At 43.5% G+C, this 19413-nt stretch overlaps 1 protein-coding gene across 6 annotated transcripts in view; it reads left to right on the top strand.

Annotated features, from left to right (window-relative positions):
- Positions 1-19413, top strand: part of LOC112459981 (homeobox protein homothorax) — a 376700-nt gene that overhangs the window by 342278 nt on the left and 15009 nt on the right. For all 6 annotated transcript variants that reach the window (XM_025024373.1, XM_025024374.1, XM_025024377.1 and 3 more), the window contains one exon: positions 12151-12209. In XM_025024373.1, the coding sequence (XP_024880141.1) occupies positions 12151-12209 (59 nt within the window). The remainder of the gene's footprint in view (positions 1-12150; positions 12210-19413) is intronic.

Here is a 19413-nt window from a genome sequence, read left to right on the forward strand (position 1 = left end):
TCACAGCCACCCCGCCGTTATGTGCCCCGTCTATGTGTCCGTCCGATGCGTGTTACATGTGAGTAATTCCGCGTCCTCGACGATGCACGGTAAAGAGGGACGATGGACAGAAAATTGCTTTATGCTCTGCTCCTAATGTACCGGAATGGCGCAGTTGCGCCGTGATGGCGGACCAAATACGTGTCGCGGTTCTTTATCTCCGAGTATGTACGCTTTTAAGCTGTTTTATTAAGATAATGACTTCCGCATGAAACTGATTAATTTATATTCGCAATTCACTAGTCTTATAGTATTGCAATACTATAACATGTTATAGATATAAATTACTAAATATTTTTTACGTTTTAGAGAAATAACGGGTGGATTTTTCTGATTTAAGAATACTTAAGCGGATTGCTATCATATTATCTAATGACAAAATTATTTGAAGATTATTTTTGTTACATTTCTATAAAATAGAATAGCTCGCGATATTATCCAAAATTTTTGTAATTGTTATACTGTTATCCTGCTTTTTCCTTTCATTCTCTATTGCGGAAACGCAAATATCTGCCGGACAATCGTCTTCTCCGAATCTGCAAAGCTTTGGTCCGCATATTGGTCGAGGCGCGTTCCGCCATATTTCACGTCGTACACAAGCAACCACGTCGACGACTAAAGCCGCGGGCATACAGAGAATATGGGATGCGGTGTGTGTATGTGTATGTGTATGTGTACGAGAGAAAGAGAGAGAGAGAGAGAGAGTAATGGAGAAATCTTGGAGCCATGGGGTTGGAGGCTGTGCAGGGGTGGCGGAGAGCAAGCCGGCCCTTGCGCGTTATTTAGCGACAATGTGTCGCGCATAGAAACGGCCTTAAAGCAGCCAATAAACGCCGTTACGTGGCCGTCCATGGTCTCCCGTTCCACCGGCCTTGGGGGCCAATTTCGTCAGATTTTGGGAAATTGTTGTTACGTCCGAGAACGACGTTTGGCATCGCGCTTGGAATCAACAAACGGGAGTGGCCAGCCGTCGAGGTCCGTGTAGCTATCTTGGACAAATACCGTCGCAGATTACCACGAATTTCTTAAGATGCTTCTTTGTTGTAGCATAACAGTAGCGAGATAGTCTAAAAACGATATCCTATTCGCTACGAGCGAATTCTTATTATCTAGATTTTTATTTTTGTAAGAAAAATACGTTATTTGTGATGTTAAAAGGCACATACAGGAATGTTTCTTGTCTTCGCTACGTGTGATATATTCAATCGTAGGAGAACGAGAGCGAGAGGGAAAGGCAATTCGTACCGACCCCCAAAAACGAACGATCTGCGCTCCCACGCCCAAAGGACTGGTTTGCCTATTAACTCTCTACGTGCCGCGACACCTAAATGTTCCCCTTTACGCCAAGATAATGAAAATTACAAATAGCCTCGTGCCGAACGTGCGTACGCGGTACGTTTGCGCGCGCTGCGTACAAGTGCCATGCACGTCGAAATTTGTGCCCTCACGCACGCCCGTTCTGGACTCTAGGAAATTACCGTGCATCATGTCAATGGAGATATACCGATGGCAGGAAGCAAACACGTGGGATACATTTTTAGTAGGCGGATAGGCAATTGTCTATACATTCTTCAAGATGGATTATCTTTGTCGAGGAGAAGCGAGAATTCGAGTCAAGAATTTCTTTTAAAATCCAAAACGAAAGTAATTTTAATATTTTTAATAATTAATGGTGTCTCATATTAATATTAACTTAGGAAAAATAATGAGAAATAATTCTGATAAAGAAATAATGACAATATATATATGTTAGAAACGTTGAAACACGCAAAACAAGTTGAAAAAGTATGTAAAACGTTGCAAAAGCATTGATGTATAATATTAGTGCCTAAATTGACGCAGTTGATTAGTAGTTTTTTAGATAAAGCGAAAAAAGTGGGAGAATATATAACGACAAGTGTGACGGGAACGAGAGAACTGCTGGTAAAGCGCGACTAATCATCTCTTTCTCAGCTTTGATTGCAACAATGTCCATTCGTCCCTCGTTGTCCGTCACCTTCAGCTGCGCCCGCCGACCTAAGCTGCGGTGCAACAGCGAGGGGGTTGAAGGGCAACGCACCGCACGGACGGCGGAGGGTAGTCGTCGGCGGGCAACAACACGCGCGTCGGCGAAATTAGTTTTCCAGATAATCATCTCACGGTATTGTGTGTTGCGTCGTAGTTTGCGTGGAAGGTAAAGGAGGCGGTGGAGGCGACGTCGCTGCAGCTGCTTCGAGTACGTGGTCGGGGCACGCGGCTTAAAATATAAATGCGGATTAATCTGAAGTTACGAGCGTACGCTCGATAAGGAACGTAATTTTCACGAACCAGCGGGAACCCATTCTCTCCGAATCGCTAATTCTCCACGTGCGCGAGAACGTAATTGGGACATTTCGATCGAGCCGCCGGAACGCATGACTTTTTTTGTTGCGAGTATATGTGACACCTGACGATCGCACGAAATACGTTTTTTTTATTTGTCATTTAATTATACCGATTATTTGTGTGTGTAAGATTTTATTTCTCTCTCGTACGCACGCGATATGCATACGCTATGCGCCGAAACGCTTGGAAAGAATGGCAAAGATCGCGATAGTCGGTGACGCTTTCCACGACGACGGCCCCTTTCTACTAACGCCCGCGTCTCGCGATGCTCCCGGTGATTAATGTTGCCGAACAAATTGTCTAGAAAAACATGTCGTAGCCGAGGCGCCCTCCGCCCGTTCGGTGCACCCTTTATCTCCCGGGTCGCGCCACCCTTATTTCCCTCGAGCGGAGAAGCGTTACCCTACCGCCGTCGCGCTGCTGTTGCCGCTGCCCTCCCTTTCCTGGCCGCGCCACCCTGTATATACAGCCGTCGTGTATACATGCCTGCATACATACATTACGCAGATGATATCCGAGTAATCCGATTTACTTCGACTTCGCTATCAACGTTTGCGCCCCCGCCCATTCCGGGTAATTATACGCCACCCTGGATGCTGCTGCGTTGCACTACTAGTCCTACATCACGTACGACGTGAATTCGTGCCAGTTAATGAGAGATTATATTATTCGAGGCTGGACACGATTTTTGTACCTCGAAAGGCTTCGTTAATTCGCCGGTATAACATGCGGAATTTTAATTAGTCGAATAAAATTACAAAATCGTATATATTTTCATAATATTTAATGTTCTTTATTTCGACAACGGGATAGTTTAGTTAGTTTAGTAGATGGATAACTGTTTCCCGCGAGAAGATTATTATCCGGTTGTTAATTAATAGGAAAATTCGATGCTGCGGCACTTGACGCGGCCATTTCGTAAAGCACGAAGAAATACACGAGCCAATTCTACATCTTTATTAAACAGGGACGACGTCAGATGGTGCAAAGAATTGCATCACGTGGTTCTAAATTTCCTCGTTAAAGTCACATATGACATCGGTACATCGCTCGCAAAAAACCTCGGACAAGCGACGCCATGTCTACTCGCCGCGGCCATGCGTCATCTTCACTAAATCTTCCCGGTATCTTGGATCTCCTCGCTTCCCACCTGCGAATTACAAATTACCGGAGGACTTGCAGGACTTGGCCGATCTCCGCAATCTTCTTACTTTCTGCCTTCCACCTCTTCCTCCTTCTCCCTTTCCTTTTCTTCTTCCTCTTCTTTTTCTTTCTCTTCATCTTATGAGCAGTCTTGTATAAGCATGACAGACGTGCCGCGACAAAAGTGAGCAGATATTCGCTATCGAATCATAAGCTTTCGCTTGCGTTGGCTCTTTCTTGTCTTCACATGCCAAACTGCATTTTCCGTTATATTCGTTTTATAATACATATTTCGTTCTGAGGAATCGCAATCTTACGAGAAAAGTACACATTGAGATGTGAGAGAAATTAAAAGAATGGATTCAATATAATTTTTTGTAAGAAAAGATACTACTATCAGTTTTTAATAAATTTTCTAATTGTGAAACAATGCTATCGCTTTATCTACGTAATGCAAATAGAAAATGACAATTGTAACAACTATGTAATTATCCCGTCGTTTTTTGTGTTTACAAGACTGCATATCGATGCATTATTCGGCGTCGTGCAATCCGTGCGCGAAGCGATATGGCGCGGCTGAATGGAGCGCCATTGGACGAGAAAGCCAAAAAGGAAGAAAACGCAAAAAAAAAGAAGACGTAGGTATCTGGTAGCGATTTCGTGGTATTATTTACATCTGCCGGGCGAGATGCGGTGGCTCGTGTGCAGCGGGCGACACTTATATCCGGACAAGCAAACGGGGACAGGTATACCCTGGCGCGCGTACACACGTAACCTACCTGTATACATTTCACTTTTTCGTGGGTAAATGTGCGCGAGCCGCGCGCGGGCGCGAGCGGGATACCGTAGGCCGTCGCATAAAGCCCGGATTTTATTACAAGAGGATTCAAATTCCGCGCACACGGCCCCGAGCCGAGCCCCTACAGCGCGCTAGCTCCGCCGCGGAGGCGTGCGGCGCGGGATCGCGGGATGGCGGAAAGGAGAGAAAGACCATACGAATATAAAAAACTGTCCGGGCTGTGCGCGTGAATCCCCCCGCGGCGTAAACCCATAAACCACGCTCGCGTATTCTATTTCGCGCGGATAAAAATTTCGATCCGCCTCTAATGTCGAGGCCTCCGCCGCCGTAGCGCGCGGTCGAGAGCGAGCGTGTATTTTATTCCTCCTCTATATCACTGACCTCTAAATCTCCGGAGTCGAAAATCGTGCCGTGGTTTTTTCCTCGCCGCGCCGCGCCGCCCTGCGATCGCGCGCGGCGGACCAGGGGCTCGACGGGCCCGTGGGGCACATGCGCCGCTCCGTAAGGTGAATGTCGTAATGGGAAACACAAGGACTCTCGGAGCAGGGGAGCGGAGAGGTCGTGAGAGGGAGGAAGTCGTAACCCGGAATGGAGAAACGCGGCTGGCCTCCTCGTCGAGGAGGATGTATACGCTCTCGTACGTCTGCGGTGTCGGCTGATGGTGGAGAGAGATGTAGGGAAAAGATTTCACGATTGTGAGATGGTAAACGGGGCGCTTTAGGGCCATCCTGAGGACGAGCGGTCAATCTAAACGACCCCCTTATCTTCCACCCGACGCTCCGCGTTTTCGTGAAATCTAAATAAAACGCGCTGGGAGACCCGGGATAAACCGCGTCCAGAGATCAACCGAGATCGGTCGGAGAGAGAGTGCTCTCTGGTATGAGTAACGAGACGACCGTACTATTACCCGCCTAAACAACGACCGCATTTGCGTCAGGAACGACGTGGTAACTGCGGTAGTTCCTTGCCGGTTTCGCGCGACTTTCGGACCTCTTTGTAAACGATGACGGTCGGCTGTCCGAGTGATAGTATTTTATTTACGTTGCAACTTCAAATGGAACGTAATGAAAGATTTATCGAAAAGCAATATAACAGAGAACATACATATACGAATGACTCTAAAACGTAAACATTTTTCTTCGGAATAAGAATAGATTTACGCTTTCCAAATTTTGTTAAAAGAAAATAGATATTCTAAATTTAAATCGAAAATAATAAGCGGAAAGAATTCAGTGCTTGATTTACCAATTAATGGTGATAATTTTTTAAGGATAGGGATCGTGTTGTCAACTTCGGTGTGGAGAGTTTGGTTTAATATCTACATCAGATATGGAGAAAATGAGACATCGCCATTTCCACCGTCCACATGGATACTCGCGCGCGAGTGTAGAGATGAGGAGACGGAAAAGGGCGGCCGCGGCAGTTTATAACGGCGTCAGCAGTTGGTACATATAGTGGCTTCGTAGCCAGAGTTTAAGAGACTGTACAAGCTGACGCCTCCGTCGACTCCAACGTGGGTACCACTCGGTGGGATGGAGTGAAAATCGGGCTGTTGGGGGAGTCGGGAGCTGGGGAGATCGTAGCGTATGGAGGAAAGTAGAGGCGAGGGTGTTAGGTGTGACGCACAAGCGGGTAGTATCAACCCTCGGCGCGATGACGATGGCGACGAGATGAGTCTGACCCCGGCGACGAGGTGGCCGGTGACAATCGACTCGAGTACTCCGGCTACCCCACAACCGGCGAGGGTTGGCGACAGCTGCGAACCCAATAACGTGCCTTTCACGAAGCGAGCAGTTCTGTTTCGCACCCAGGGCTGGGCTGGAGTCTGAAATGGCTGGCACCGTGGCCCGATATCCTGCTCCATTACCTTAACGTAGCGCCTCTTAAGTCGTCGACCCGTTGCGCTGAAATTAATCGACGATATAATACACACGCGATCGGCACTACACCGATTTGTCAGAGATCCGTCAAAGTTACGAGTCACGAAATGGAGAAGGGATTTTTTGTTTTAATGGACTGTCGGTCTTACCGACAGTCTCGAATTTGTCAAAATTGTTCTGCACTCGCAAATCTAATAGCTGTTATGCGCTACGCTTACACCGGAAAAACAATCACTCTAAAGCAGGATTTGGCGTGTAAAAATCGAAGAGACTCTACGCGTGCATCAGGCAGGCGAGGTGGTGTGACAGGCGGTAGATACGCAGATATCGAGCGCTATATGGATGTTACCCCCTCGATCCTTTTATTGGCGAGATCACCGATGCGGCCATCAACATCAACGCGAAACAGCGCGCCGGCACTATCGCGTTCCGCGACACGATTTAGTGGCGGTCCCGGCAAAACAATTATATAAATTTCGGGGGGGAGGGCGGGGAGGGGGAGGCCGAGAGAGGGATCTGGGGACGGCAGTGCTCCGGGGGATAAAGCGAGGGGGGAAAGGGAAATAGAGAGAGGGAGAGGAAGTGGACGGTGGCGCGGGATAGGAATTTTCCGAAAAAGCGTTGCAGCAGAGTCATAGATTAAATGCAGCCGAGGTGCACACGTCCAGCCGAGCACGTCGATGCGACGCAGGCAGCCATGCGGCCGCTGCGGCGGCGGGAGCTATCAGTGACACGTCGCGTGTTAAATCGCTTTGTTGACACACATAACCCGTCTACGCGTATCCGATACGCGCGATCGCTGGACCCGCGTTCTCGGCGTTTATATATCGCTACGCCCCTGCGGCCACCGGGAATTCGGCAGCAGTTTACTCGCGCTCTGATGCGAACCTTTCGCTGTCACATGGCTTCTCTCTCTCTCTCTCTCTCTCTCTCTCTCTCTTTTTCTCTTTCTCTCTCTTACTTTTAATAAAATAACACTTTTTAATAAAGTTATAATTCAAACAGGCACGAAAGATCAGTTTCTCGTATATATGTTCTAATAATTTTTATAATAAAGTTCGAGCTAACAATCCTAATTTGAACATGGTTCATTTTAAAATAAGAAGAAGGGCGTAACGCAAACGAAAATTTGCACGAATCTTGAATACTTGCTCGATTGTATAACGATCGTAAATGCAAATTTTCAATTCGGATGGCTGACAGCAGCCCTCGGATTCCGGAATTGTCGGAGCGCGCCCCGCGATTTTGCCAGCGACGCCTGCAGGAAACTCGATTACACGGTAGAAGGATATTGACGGTCCATAATGCTCATTGAATTTGTCGAACGAGAATTATGTATTGCGTAGGGTTCGATTCGTTTGTTCGCGGGCGCCGCGCTTTTGAGGATATCCCAACGGTGCGCGGACGAGACGCGCGCGATCGGACCGAGCCGTATTACAATAAAATCGTGATCACGATCGGCGGCGGCGCGAGAGAGAGAGAGAACAAAACGGCGAGCGGGGAAAAAAGAGGAACTCGCCGGGAGCGGCGCGTGAATCGACCGGTGCATTATATTCGGATAAAATGATTTTATCGATCGTAAATGCACCGACACGGCGGCGGCCGACGCTAGTCTTATGAACGCTCAGAGATTTATATCCGTTCGTTCGATCGCGCGAGCTCAAGCGGCGAGCTTTTTGTTGATGCAATAAAATTATTTTGAAAAAAGCGAGCGTACGAAGGATCAGAGAGAGGAGTACGCACCCATCGTACCTCGTACCTTTTTATTTTATAACTCTATCACCGAGAGAGAGACAGAGAGACGGAGGGGGAGGGAGGGATATTTTGAAAACTCTGTGATTTAATTCTATGATAATTCTGATTTAAGTAACTAAGTCGCCAACTTGTCCATTGCGAGGCTTGTTGAATAACCATTATATTATTTGTGCGATGGTTGTAGATTCTAAATGCGAGATACGAAGCGGTGCATGTTCCTCCTGATGTTTTATCTGTACGATCGGCTCCTAATAAGCATTCGTTTTCTGGAATGCAATTCCTATGACGGCTGTTTTCTCTGATGCAACGGCAACTTGCATTAGTGAGACTAGTCCGTGGTAATTTTACACACGCAAAAATCAATTGCCGATTGGATTGCGAGGTCAGATCCTCATTAACTGGCGGCGCAGGAAGGGGGATAATTACATAAATAATCTACAGGTCGCATGCGGCAGTCCGATTCAATAAAAATAATTGCACCGTTATTACTCCACTCTGTATTGATTGAAATCCTCGTTACGTAAAGCAACGTATTCCACGCGCTTAATAATAATAATAAATTTTGATAATGCTAATAATGCAGCACCACTCTCTCAAGCATCTTATCTATTTTAATATTCTTTTCCGCCTTCGGCGATGGGAATTATTTCAGCTCGCGCGCACTCATTCGTGTTTTAATTAAAACGGTCCTTTTGCAACTCAACCTATACCTGCCCTCCCCTCGTCGCTCGATCCGTTTCCTAACGCGTAATCATTACGAGACTGCCTTTTCGATTTCCCGTAATGCGACGCGAACGCTGAGGCCTCGCATTAGCGCGGCTCTCTCTCTCGCCAGTAGTAACGCCACGGGAGCGAAATTGATTACCAATAGTACTGCGAGCACGGCGGCTCTCTCGCGCTCCCGTGTTCGGGCAGTAATGATGTTTTGATGCGAGGACCCGGTGCACTGCGTATCGACTGCAGTTAACTAATGGAAGCTCCCCGATAATTGCGAATGCCGTCGGAGAGTAAATGCTGCTAGCGCGACAGTAATCATCGTTATTCCACTCACGCTGCAGCCGCGCAACGATGAAGGAAGCTCTTCTCTCGTATACCTTTGTTTCTCGCCGTGCCATTTCAAAAAGCCTCTCTCTAGCCAATAAATATACATACTACTCTTACAACGAAATTATCTTTTTGCTAGAAATGATTATCGATATTTATTATACATTCATCGAGTAAAAATTGGCCGTAGCGATGAAATGCATATACATTTTTTTGTGAATAAAGAGGAACGTATTGCGAATTTGTTGTTACTTATGTATCTTAATAATCTAATTCTTAATTTTAATTGGACAATTTTTAATGAAAGAAAAGGGGGAATGAAAAAAGAGTTTTATGAGGAGTGCAAGTCAATCCCCGCAGTTTCTTTTACTGTCATTTTAAAATATCTTAAAACTCTCTTAAAATGCCACTCGAGTTCGAGTCGATATATTGGATTATGTATTGCGCACATATAAGCAAATACGGGCATTATGTATTCGCTCGAAGTGCACTAAATTTAGTCACGGTACGAGAGGGGGACATCCGTTCCTCCAATTCAACACTACATTTTTACCTTTTTCTCGCAGAAACATGTTATATGTTATTGGTTCGTAAAAAGTAACAGCGATACTGAAGTAAATTCCGAACGTCAGCGATTTGTCAATAATTCTCGTGCGCTGCTCTTCGAAATTCCGTTTGTAATTCACCGGCGATTTCCGAGGCGCTTATTCAATTCGTCCGCTCGGCGCTCGTTTCACTTCGCCAGTTGTTAATGGTTTCTCATTTCAGTCGATGAAAACGAAACTGAAGCTGTTTTTCATTAGAAATCGTAAAGAATCTTATTTTTGTATTGAAAAACAAAATTATTTCTTGCTTCTATTTCAAGATAACCGATTTCAATGATATCTCTCTTCATGCAAAGTTAAAATTCGATGATAAAATAATTCGGCTTATTTCTCTATCCTCCCGTATATTCAAACGTGTATTCAAACTTTCCCAGCCGCAGGTCCGTTTCACAACACACTGTGAGAGAGCTTCCCCTTAAATTCATAATCAAAACTGCATTAAAATCCTGAAAGCCCTGACGAGGGCGCGACGAAAAATGTTTTGTCATTTAAAGTGACTCGGTAATCGCCTCGATAACAATATGCTCACCTCGTTTTGGATCCCTCTCATTTTGTCGTAAGAGGTTTTCTGATTCGCAATCGGTTAGGTGTTGAAAGACGATTGTTTCATCGACTTTTATATGTCGTGGTGCTAATGAATATATTGATGAATATGTTAGTCTCAAGAATATGCATTTATAATTTCAACTGTTTTGAATTTTTACTATTTTTTCGCTAAAAGATTTATTAACAAGCAATAAAGTTATATTGTTATATATTCTATTATAATTATTGATCTAAATTTTAGGTTTCACCGCATAATTTTGTCTATGAATGTAAAAAAGGGACGATATACATTACATCGATCGTAAAATCTTTTGTCGTGTCTCTGCAACGTGGCGGGCTTAAGTTTTCCGGTTGATTTTCGCGACCGAACTCTTGGGAGAGAGTTTGGGCAGTCGCTCACCGTTCTCGTCCCTCTTCGCACATCCCTTCTTCTCTATCTTTCTCTTTCTCGTTTCGGTTAGAGGATTGTGCGCCATTGTTCGGGCGATATTTCAGCAGCGACGGTGGCTGCTATAGAGTGGAAGGGCGGGGGTGGTTAGCGGTAGTCAGCTGGCTGTGACACGCTGCCTACCTCGCCAAAGAGGAACCAGAGACGCTTAGGAGTATCCGGGAGCTAAAGAGAGACCCTTGGTTTCATGCTCGCGCCAGCGATACTTTTTCGTCTGACGATAGTCGAGGATTTGACTTTGAAGCGATTACATATAATTATTGTCGTGTTACATTCGCATCTGCAACGCAAAGCTTTATTTCGAGCACGTATCATGACTATATTCAGCATCTTCTTACACTAGAGAGAATGACTGTTTTCTTTTACGTGACTTTTGGCTGAATAAATTAGAAGATAAAAATTTACGGTAGTTGGCTATTATACTTAATATCACAGAATTACGATATTGATATAGATATACAAATATGGAGATATTTGCAACGCGTTTAGATGTTCGATTGACGATATTATCAAAATTCTATGGCCGTCTCTACGCTTCCATGCGCGCGTACGCTAATCGTTTCCGAAGTCCTTTATTACTCATTCAGTCGAACGAAGCTCCTTTGACTCATGGCGACTTGTCGAACGACTTACGGGCACCGTCTGTGTCTTAACTGCAACAATGGCCACGTGCATCCAGCGCGCAGCGGCGTGAGCAAGACGCGCGATGAGAGTTTAATAATTATTATTCATAAGATTCTCCTGTGGGAGTCGGCCAGGCGTGAGACTAAGCAAGAAAGATGTGCTGCAAAACAAGAGGGGGTGCCATCGCTTCTTCGGGGCTTGCTTATGTCCTCCTCATCCCCTCTGGCACGGGGAACTGGAGTATTCCACGACGGGAAGGGGGTGTGCTCGAGTCAGTCGAGCAGAAACCCAATCACTTCCGGCGTCTGCGCCCATTAGGGCGCCGCGACGCTGACGTCGGCTGACGTACGCCCTTCCTCTTCGCGTCTCGCTCACTCTATCGCCGTTCCTCTCCCCCCCGGTTGTTCCTATCTCACACTGTATTGAACCTACCACCCTCTTGGACTTCGACCAACATCAGAACAGACCGCAGATCTATTGTTCGGAAAGCGCTCACATGGAAGCTTCTTCAACGCGGGCTAATGACGTATCGAGAATTTTCTTCCTCTTTACCGGATTTCTCCGCTTTTGCTCGCTCATCTCCCGAGCCAGTAGCGCGGTTCGCTTTTTCTTGATTGTTACAAAGATAGCGGATCGCGTCAAGACAATTCTCCCTCTCTTGTATCGTGTGTACCGCATGTAAAATGCGAAGGAGACAAAAAGCTGTAACATTATTTGCAAGATGAACTTTACAGAACTAAAAGAATGAATTTTTTATTCTTTATATATAGAAAAATTATTATGATATCTGAAGGAATTAAACGATTATTAAATTTGCTGTATTGAAAAATTATCTTGGATTATGAATATTAAATAAATCACAATTATCTTATTAACGTGATTCGTTTCGTTTGTGTGTTTCAGGTTCATAAACGCGAGACGTAGAATCGTTCAACCGATGATCGACCAGAGTAATCGAGCCGGTAAGATGAATCCATTTCAGCCAACAGACATTTACACATACCCACACGACACGAGAGACATATACAATTTTGTGCCACCAGTGTCGACCACACCTCACGATTATATTTATTTTCAATAATATCAATTTTCTGATTCTTATGAATTAACATAATTCATTTTGTTTAAATAAAATTAATGTTTCTCTTTTAAGTGCTAGTAAGATTTCTTGTGCATTTTGAAATTATTCAATGTTATTAAATTTTTAGAATAAAGTTTTAACTTTTAACGAAACTTTATTATTATACTCAATATTACCATTTATTAAGATGAATCCTACAACGCGAAAACTTAACTTTGAACTATTAATTCTCTAACAAACTAAATTGTAGATAAGTTCATTCATTTCTTTTTTTATCAAATATAAAATATAAAATTTATTTATTATTATTTCAAATTGGTTCTATCACTTTTGTAATTAATACAAATCATATAATATTCTTACATTAATATAAAGTTCGTAACTATTTCCTGTTCATATTATAGATAGATGGTAAAATTAGTAGGAAAACTTGATAAAAACCGATTGTTTACGAATGGTTTTGTAATTATAGCTGACAATTTAATGCAATAGGACATATAATATCTTTGATATCTGTAGTAGATACTCAGTCTTTGCATGATATTCTTCTTAATATTTTTTAAATAAACGAAACATTCGAATCAAATAAAGCCTGTAGCGTCTACATATTTGTATATCCGCAATATCCGTCGTTTCTCTCGGAAATCAAATCATTTCATGATTCGATTATCGGTCATTCCACGTTCACGATGGAAATTTGAATTTCACTTCTCTCTTGCGTGTCTGATTAATATCATGTCCGACAATCATTCCGTTTCGTGATTTAGAAAGTATTATTACGAAGTTTCACTTCACGCGAATGGATAACAGACTTTTACAATTGCGCAACTATTAATTCTTTAATTTTTAATAAAACTTTTAACCCTGCAACCATGCAGGTCGTTTGCGTCCTCGACATTTTGACTATGTGGTATTTTCCAAAGGTTCATTGATTAAATTAACAATTGCAAAATTAATTTTATAATATTATTATTGTTTAAACTTATAGGTAAGATCTCAATGTACACCTATGACATTTTTTAGAATTTTTAAATTAAAATTTCTGTGCTAAATAATTAACATACATGTATAATCTTTTGTCTATGAACACGAAGGAAATTTTTATTGGAAAAAGACTTATTTTAAAATATTTTTTAATTCAACGTACTAAGCATTTATAAAATAAGGATGATTTTTTTACGTGCGGCAATGATCTTATTAACTTTACTGAAGATAGATTAATATGAGAGAATTGAAAGTTTGATATCAGGAAAAGATATTCCTTCGTCGAATAATCTGTAAAGACGACGCGTTTACGAGGAGAGAATCACTTCGTTTGCAGTAAAAGGCGACAACAACGGGCCTTCGTGTTTAGGGTAGAACCATTCTCTTTCTCTTTCTCTCTCTCTCTCTCTCTCTCTCTCTCTCTCTTTCTCGTTCTTTCTCGGTTAGGGTTCAAGGGATCGGTAGTGATTCGGATGATGGTGAGAGGGTTCTTCCGTGGAGTACCGGGTGGGCAGAGGTGGATAACGTTCCGGATAACGTTCGGATAACACTCGGATAACGGTGGGATAATTGGTAGCGGTGATCAGACCGAGTTTTACGATCAGGGAACATGCTCCCGTTGCCACACAGTCGAAACTCTTCTCGCTCTATCGGCCGTGGCCTCTCACGGCCCGTCTTTTTCTTACGTTTTTATCCGTGGCCACGTCTTTGTCCCGCGACGCGGAAAGGACCGCCCGAGGAAAAGTTTGGCGAGGGTGAATCGAACTAAACGGTCGAAACATAGAGAGAAAGAAAGAGAGAGAGAGAGAGAGAGAGAGAGAGAGAGAGAGAGAGTCCGATTCACCTCGTATTTTTACGACTGGCCCCCTCATAAACACTCACTGAGTTACGGGTTGTTTGCTCTGTCGAAACTGGGCTTTAGGGGCGCTTTATCCGCCATACGTATCCACGAAACGCGCTCTCCGGGATAGCAAGGAATCGTTCTCTTCTTTTTCGTACTTCTTTCTCTCTCTCTTTCTCTCTCTCTCTTTCTTTCTTTTCCCTCGAGTTGACGCACACGCTTCTCGCGGGCTTCTGCAAATGATGGCCGTAGCTTGCTTCCGTATTTTTTTAACGTATCGTACACCGAAGTGCACTGAACATTCGAGTGTCTTTATGAGAATCTTCTCTGTGAGTATCATAAACGTCTTTATGTTCTCCAGATTTCATTCAAATTCGCGTGAGCGTGTTATCAATGTTGTGACCTGCGTGAACTGATACCCATGATGATGCTAATTACTCCACGAGATTTTCGCTGACAATTAGAAATGTTCTCTCGACGAAATTCCAGAAGTTTTGTTTTATTAAGCTTTCTCATTGACTCTATATATACACGGGAATAATAAATTTATTCATGCTATCGAGCAACGTTTTCTTTGTTTTGAGTCAACGACATTGATAATTGTCGCGCATACGCGTCACCAAGCGAATTCGAGCGATAGCTAAAGGGATATTCGCGAGGGAAATGACGGGGGGTTGTGAGGCTCGCGGGTATCGAGGGACGAGGAGAGAGCGAGAGCCCGGCGACCTGAACGTCGTCGTTCGCATCGGGTAAAGTGGAAACCCGTGTACGCCAGATTATCATCCCGAGTCAATCCTGATCACAGTTCCATCGTGCCGCAAACAGGCAATCCACGACCTTTCCAGCCCTTCCGCCCGCCGCGTCGCCAGTGCCATCGCCTAGCTCCGTTTTCTCGCCTGCTCTCCGACTGGCAAACCAGTTTCGCTAGAAAGAGCATATACCTTTTGCGCGCGATTGAAATCGATGGAGCTACGCGAGGGCGTCCCGCCGCTGCCTCACGTCCCGCTCGATTATTGCGGCCAGAGAATGACGCGCGGAGATATTTTTATGGATGGAAATGGCGAGAGAGAGAGAGACGTCGTGAAGGTCCACCAAGTTCGCGGCTCCGACCATTTTTCCAATTCCTCGGAGACTTGGCCTGTATCCCACTCCGCCTGCTCCTATCCTGCTCTCCATCGACGATCAGCAGTCCATTAAAGCTTAATAGCCGAAGCATTAGGCCCCAGGGCAGATTTTGTTCCAACGGAAGTGAGATAAATGTATCTTTCAAATGCTCCTAGTCCCCCGTGATCTGTCGGTAGCAATGCTGAAATTGTTATTCCTCCTTTTGAACGACTACGTTTTACACCATCGATCAAAACACTCTCGAATTATTTAATCTTATTGGTCAGTAAACGTAAATTTCTGAATTTTTATCGAAGCTTTTTAGTGTGTAATGTTGAGTACATTATTAAAAGCGATAATCAAATTTCAATGCACATGTTTATCAAATCAAAATGCATTAGCACATCTATATACATATACACTTTTGGAAAATTTTTGTAGTTTTGTTAAAAAAGGTCCTTGTTAAAATTTTTGTGTAAAATAATCAACACATGCATGTGTAGATTTAACATATGCCTCCTATGTTAATTGAACTCAACAAATTTAAAATGTAAAATTATTAAAATAATTTAAAAAATATGTTAAAGTACCACAATTTGAACATATTTATTAAATGTATTAAAATTTACAGAAAAAGACTGTTGATTTTATCTTACAATCTTAACTTCAACATAAAAGTTATATAGGAATTACATTTCCTTTCTGTTGAAATATTTTAACATAATATCGGTGTTATTATTTAACACATTCATATTATGTTAAATTAACACAAAAATTTGAGTGAACCGTTTGGGACATGTGATTTATGTTATATATTTAACACAAATTTTCCAACAGTGTACAGAGATATAACAAAATGTATACTTCTTATGTAATATTAAAACATTTTTTTTACTTGTCAAATTTCTTGTTTCTTTCTCGTCCATTAATTACGCAGAAATCCCACGAGCATATTGCTGTCTGTCCACACGTATTCTCGAATCGTGCACATAACTTTTCTTACGCGAGCCTCACGAAGGATCGTATTAGGACGGAGTCACGTTAATTCAGAATGCGTCTTGAGACGACGACGACGACGACCGTGCACGACTTGTCGAGACTTGCAGGCATGCATATCCTTCTCGGTTCGCTCCTCCGTATCGAGCTAATGATGCGCGTCGGTCGGATCATCAATCATACTTTCATTACGTGGATCCCAGCTGCTCCACATTGACTTCGCGGCCCGCGGGGCATTGTTATTATTCCGAGATGAGAGATGCATTCCCGCGCACGAGCGCGCACTAACTCGCGTTTCGCGCCTTACACAATGCGCGGCGTGCGTGCGCGCGCGGAATTCCCCGCTTATCGCCGATAACGGCTGCAGAAGCCATCGAGCGATCGGTAAGTTTACGATTCATCCCGTTCGCCTTAACGATCACAGATCCGTATCTGCGTTCTGCGGAGAATGCAACACGGTGAATGCGTTTTCTTTCATCGACATACGTGGGTTGCGCGAGTTGCTTGATATTCTGGTAAATACATAAAGTGCACCATCGTCTGCGATGCTCATCGCAATTCTCACACCGATATTTTAATATTAATGAAAAATATATCGTTGGGGCATTACAAGTAACAATTTTTGATAATCGCAGTATTCGTAAAAGCTATTCGTAACAATTCTTAGTATTACTTTATGCATACAGTAGCATACAATTTTTCTGCGTAGGTGTGTGAGACTAAGAACCGGTTTATACTTGAAGTTAACGCCTTTACGCATCGTTAGTCTTCTTTACCCTGCATTTAGAAATAGAATAAATTTGACGGCATTAACGTGTCGTCAAGAGGTATAATTATACACGGCTTTCCCCAGCAAGCTTTCCTAAAGTTCTACTATATATAGCGATTGTGCTCGAATGGATTACGGTTATCCTTTATCCGGCAGTGAAGGAACGGCTCGCCGAAATTAGTGTAAAATTAGTCGGGCGCGCGCACGCACGTAACGCGGACAGTAAACCTTTGCGCGTGGTGTTCTAACGCCATCGTTCTTAATACCGCTCATAAAAGCGCGTGATCCCTTTTAAATCCTCCCCCATTCAATCATACACGACCGCCGCGCGTAGGCACTCGAACTATAAACTATAAACCGGTGGCGCATCGTTTTACGACGTACAAGCTGCCGCCGTGTATCCCTCTTGCGAGATTCTATTAGGTTTATATGCTTGGAGAGAACCGTGTCACACGTGGTTAGGATAGGAAAAGTACACTCGGATATACAATCTTGAGAATACATAGAAAAAATACGGTACAGCGCGATGTATCATTATCGCTGTCTCGCAATGAAAATAACGATAATTTGATTGACGAAGTTCCGCGTGTAATTTGCCTTACGTGGACATTTGTTATCCGACATGCGAGATCATGTCAAGTGTAATAGCGTCTCTTTCTTGTTTACTAATAACATATAATTAATTATGTATCTCTTACTTGCGGTGAAACGTACGATGAATTTAATCAAATATGAAGTAAGGATAAATAAAAATTAATAGCTACTGTAATCGTCAATTGAGAAGAAAAAAGCGTTTGCCAGTAAATGGTAGCTACTAATAAAGGAAATGCAAATGTCTAATGGTTACGTGTGAGAAAAAGGTTTAATTGCAATGTACGAGAGAGAAGCAACGTTACTCTCTCAAATTGATTCCGCATTCTCTCGGTAATAACTTTAATCCGCGGACATTTACTGAAATTAACTGCACTCGGTTTCTTTCTGGCAGTACTCCGACGTACCATACCATGTACAGACACTGTCTAACGTCAAGGCTGTATATAGTTACAGCGCTGGTAACACCGGTAGAATCGTCGTCCCCTCACGTGCTGCCAGAACGACGCAGTAAAAACGTAACAGCGGCACCGAAGTACCGTAAAGCTGCGACCGTACGGTGCATTTCGTGACGATACCGCGATAAAAGGTGTCTGCCACCTCCATGGCAACGATACGACTGAGGTATATTTGTCGAGTTTCTTTCTGTCTCGGAGATGACCGTTGCCGAATTAAGTGTACCTCCATTTTACCGAATTATACTACATCCGGTTTTATTAATTATGGGAGTGGATATATACATATTGCTTTTTGTACGTGGATCGAATAAAATTTGAGAGATTTAATTAACGTGATTGGAGTAGTATTTAGAATTCAATACTTTAATCCTTGCCATATCGAGGGCTCGACTCAATATTTGACACGGTGACATGCGTAATTAAACAGCGATACGATTAATGAAGCGGTTTCCCTTTGTAGTCGACATAAAATATCCAATTACGACGCGAACGGTTAATCGCTCAGCGTGGCCGTTATACGTCTCCAGTCGCCACCGATGAAAGACTGGTGGCCGCAACGATGACCGATCTATTCACCGATTTCTGTCGCGGCTTGTTTCTCGCGCGGTAATTACTCCTTCCGAGTATACGAGACTCGCCGTCATCCTCCTCGTCGTCGTCCTCCTCCTCCTCTTCCTTCTCGGCAATAAACGACTTCCCACGAATTGCCTCCGCTATAATCTCAATAAACATCGCTCATCCAGGCGCACTCAACTCCTTCGTCCGTTTGGCGGCTTTATGAGCCGGCGTTTGCATTAGTTGTATGAGAGAATCTTCGAGGAAAGCAGTTGCGACGTGTCCATCGACGATATCTTAATTGTCGGTTTTGCTTATTATTCGCTGCATTCTGCCGGTCGAGTCGGAGGTCAGGATGACACGCGAGAAGTCATAGATCAACACGAGTAGTCCCCTTCGCGTTGTCTCGTCTTTTCTTTTTGTCGTTTCTCCGCTGCCAGGTTACCTTGTCTTTCTTGCTGTGTTTGATACCTCTTCTTGTCGGCCGTTTTCACAGAAGCTTGATTGTCATTTACGACAATCGTTTCGTCTTCTTGCTCCATCATAGATCGGTAGATGATACTTACGACCAATAAGCTATTCTCCAAGCTCAGTTATTACATGAGCTTCTTTTTTACGCAATTTTTTCGGGTATGAGTATATAAATAGTGAATCAGTTAGTATATTCAGTACATTAAAAATATTATGATCATGTCGGTTGTCTGATGAATTAAAAAGCCTGATAAATTCACGTGTACGTCAAAATACTTTCATCGTACAAAGTAGTTTGAGACGCATATCGAATATT

Source organism: Temnothorax curvispinosus, unplaced genomic scaffold (genome assembly GCF_003070985.1).
Source record: "Temnothorax curvispinosus isolate PA1 unplaced genomic scaffold, ASM307098v1 QBEX01010285.1, whole genome shotgun sequence".
Lineage (NCBI taxonomy): Eukaryota > Metazoa > Arthropoda > Insecta > Hymenoptera > Formicidae > Temnothorax > Temnothorax curvispinosus.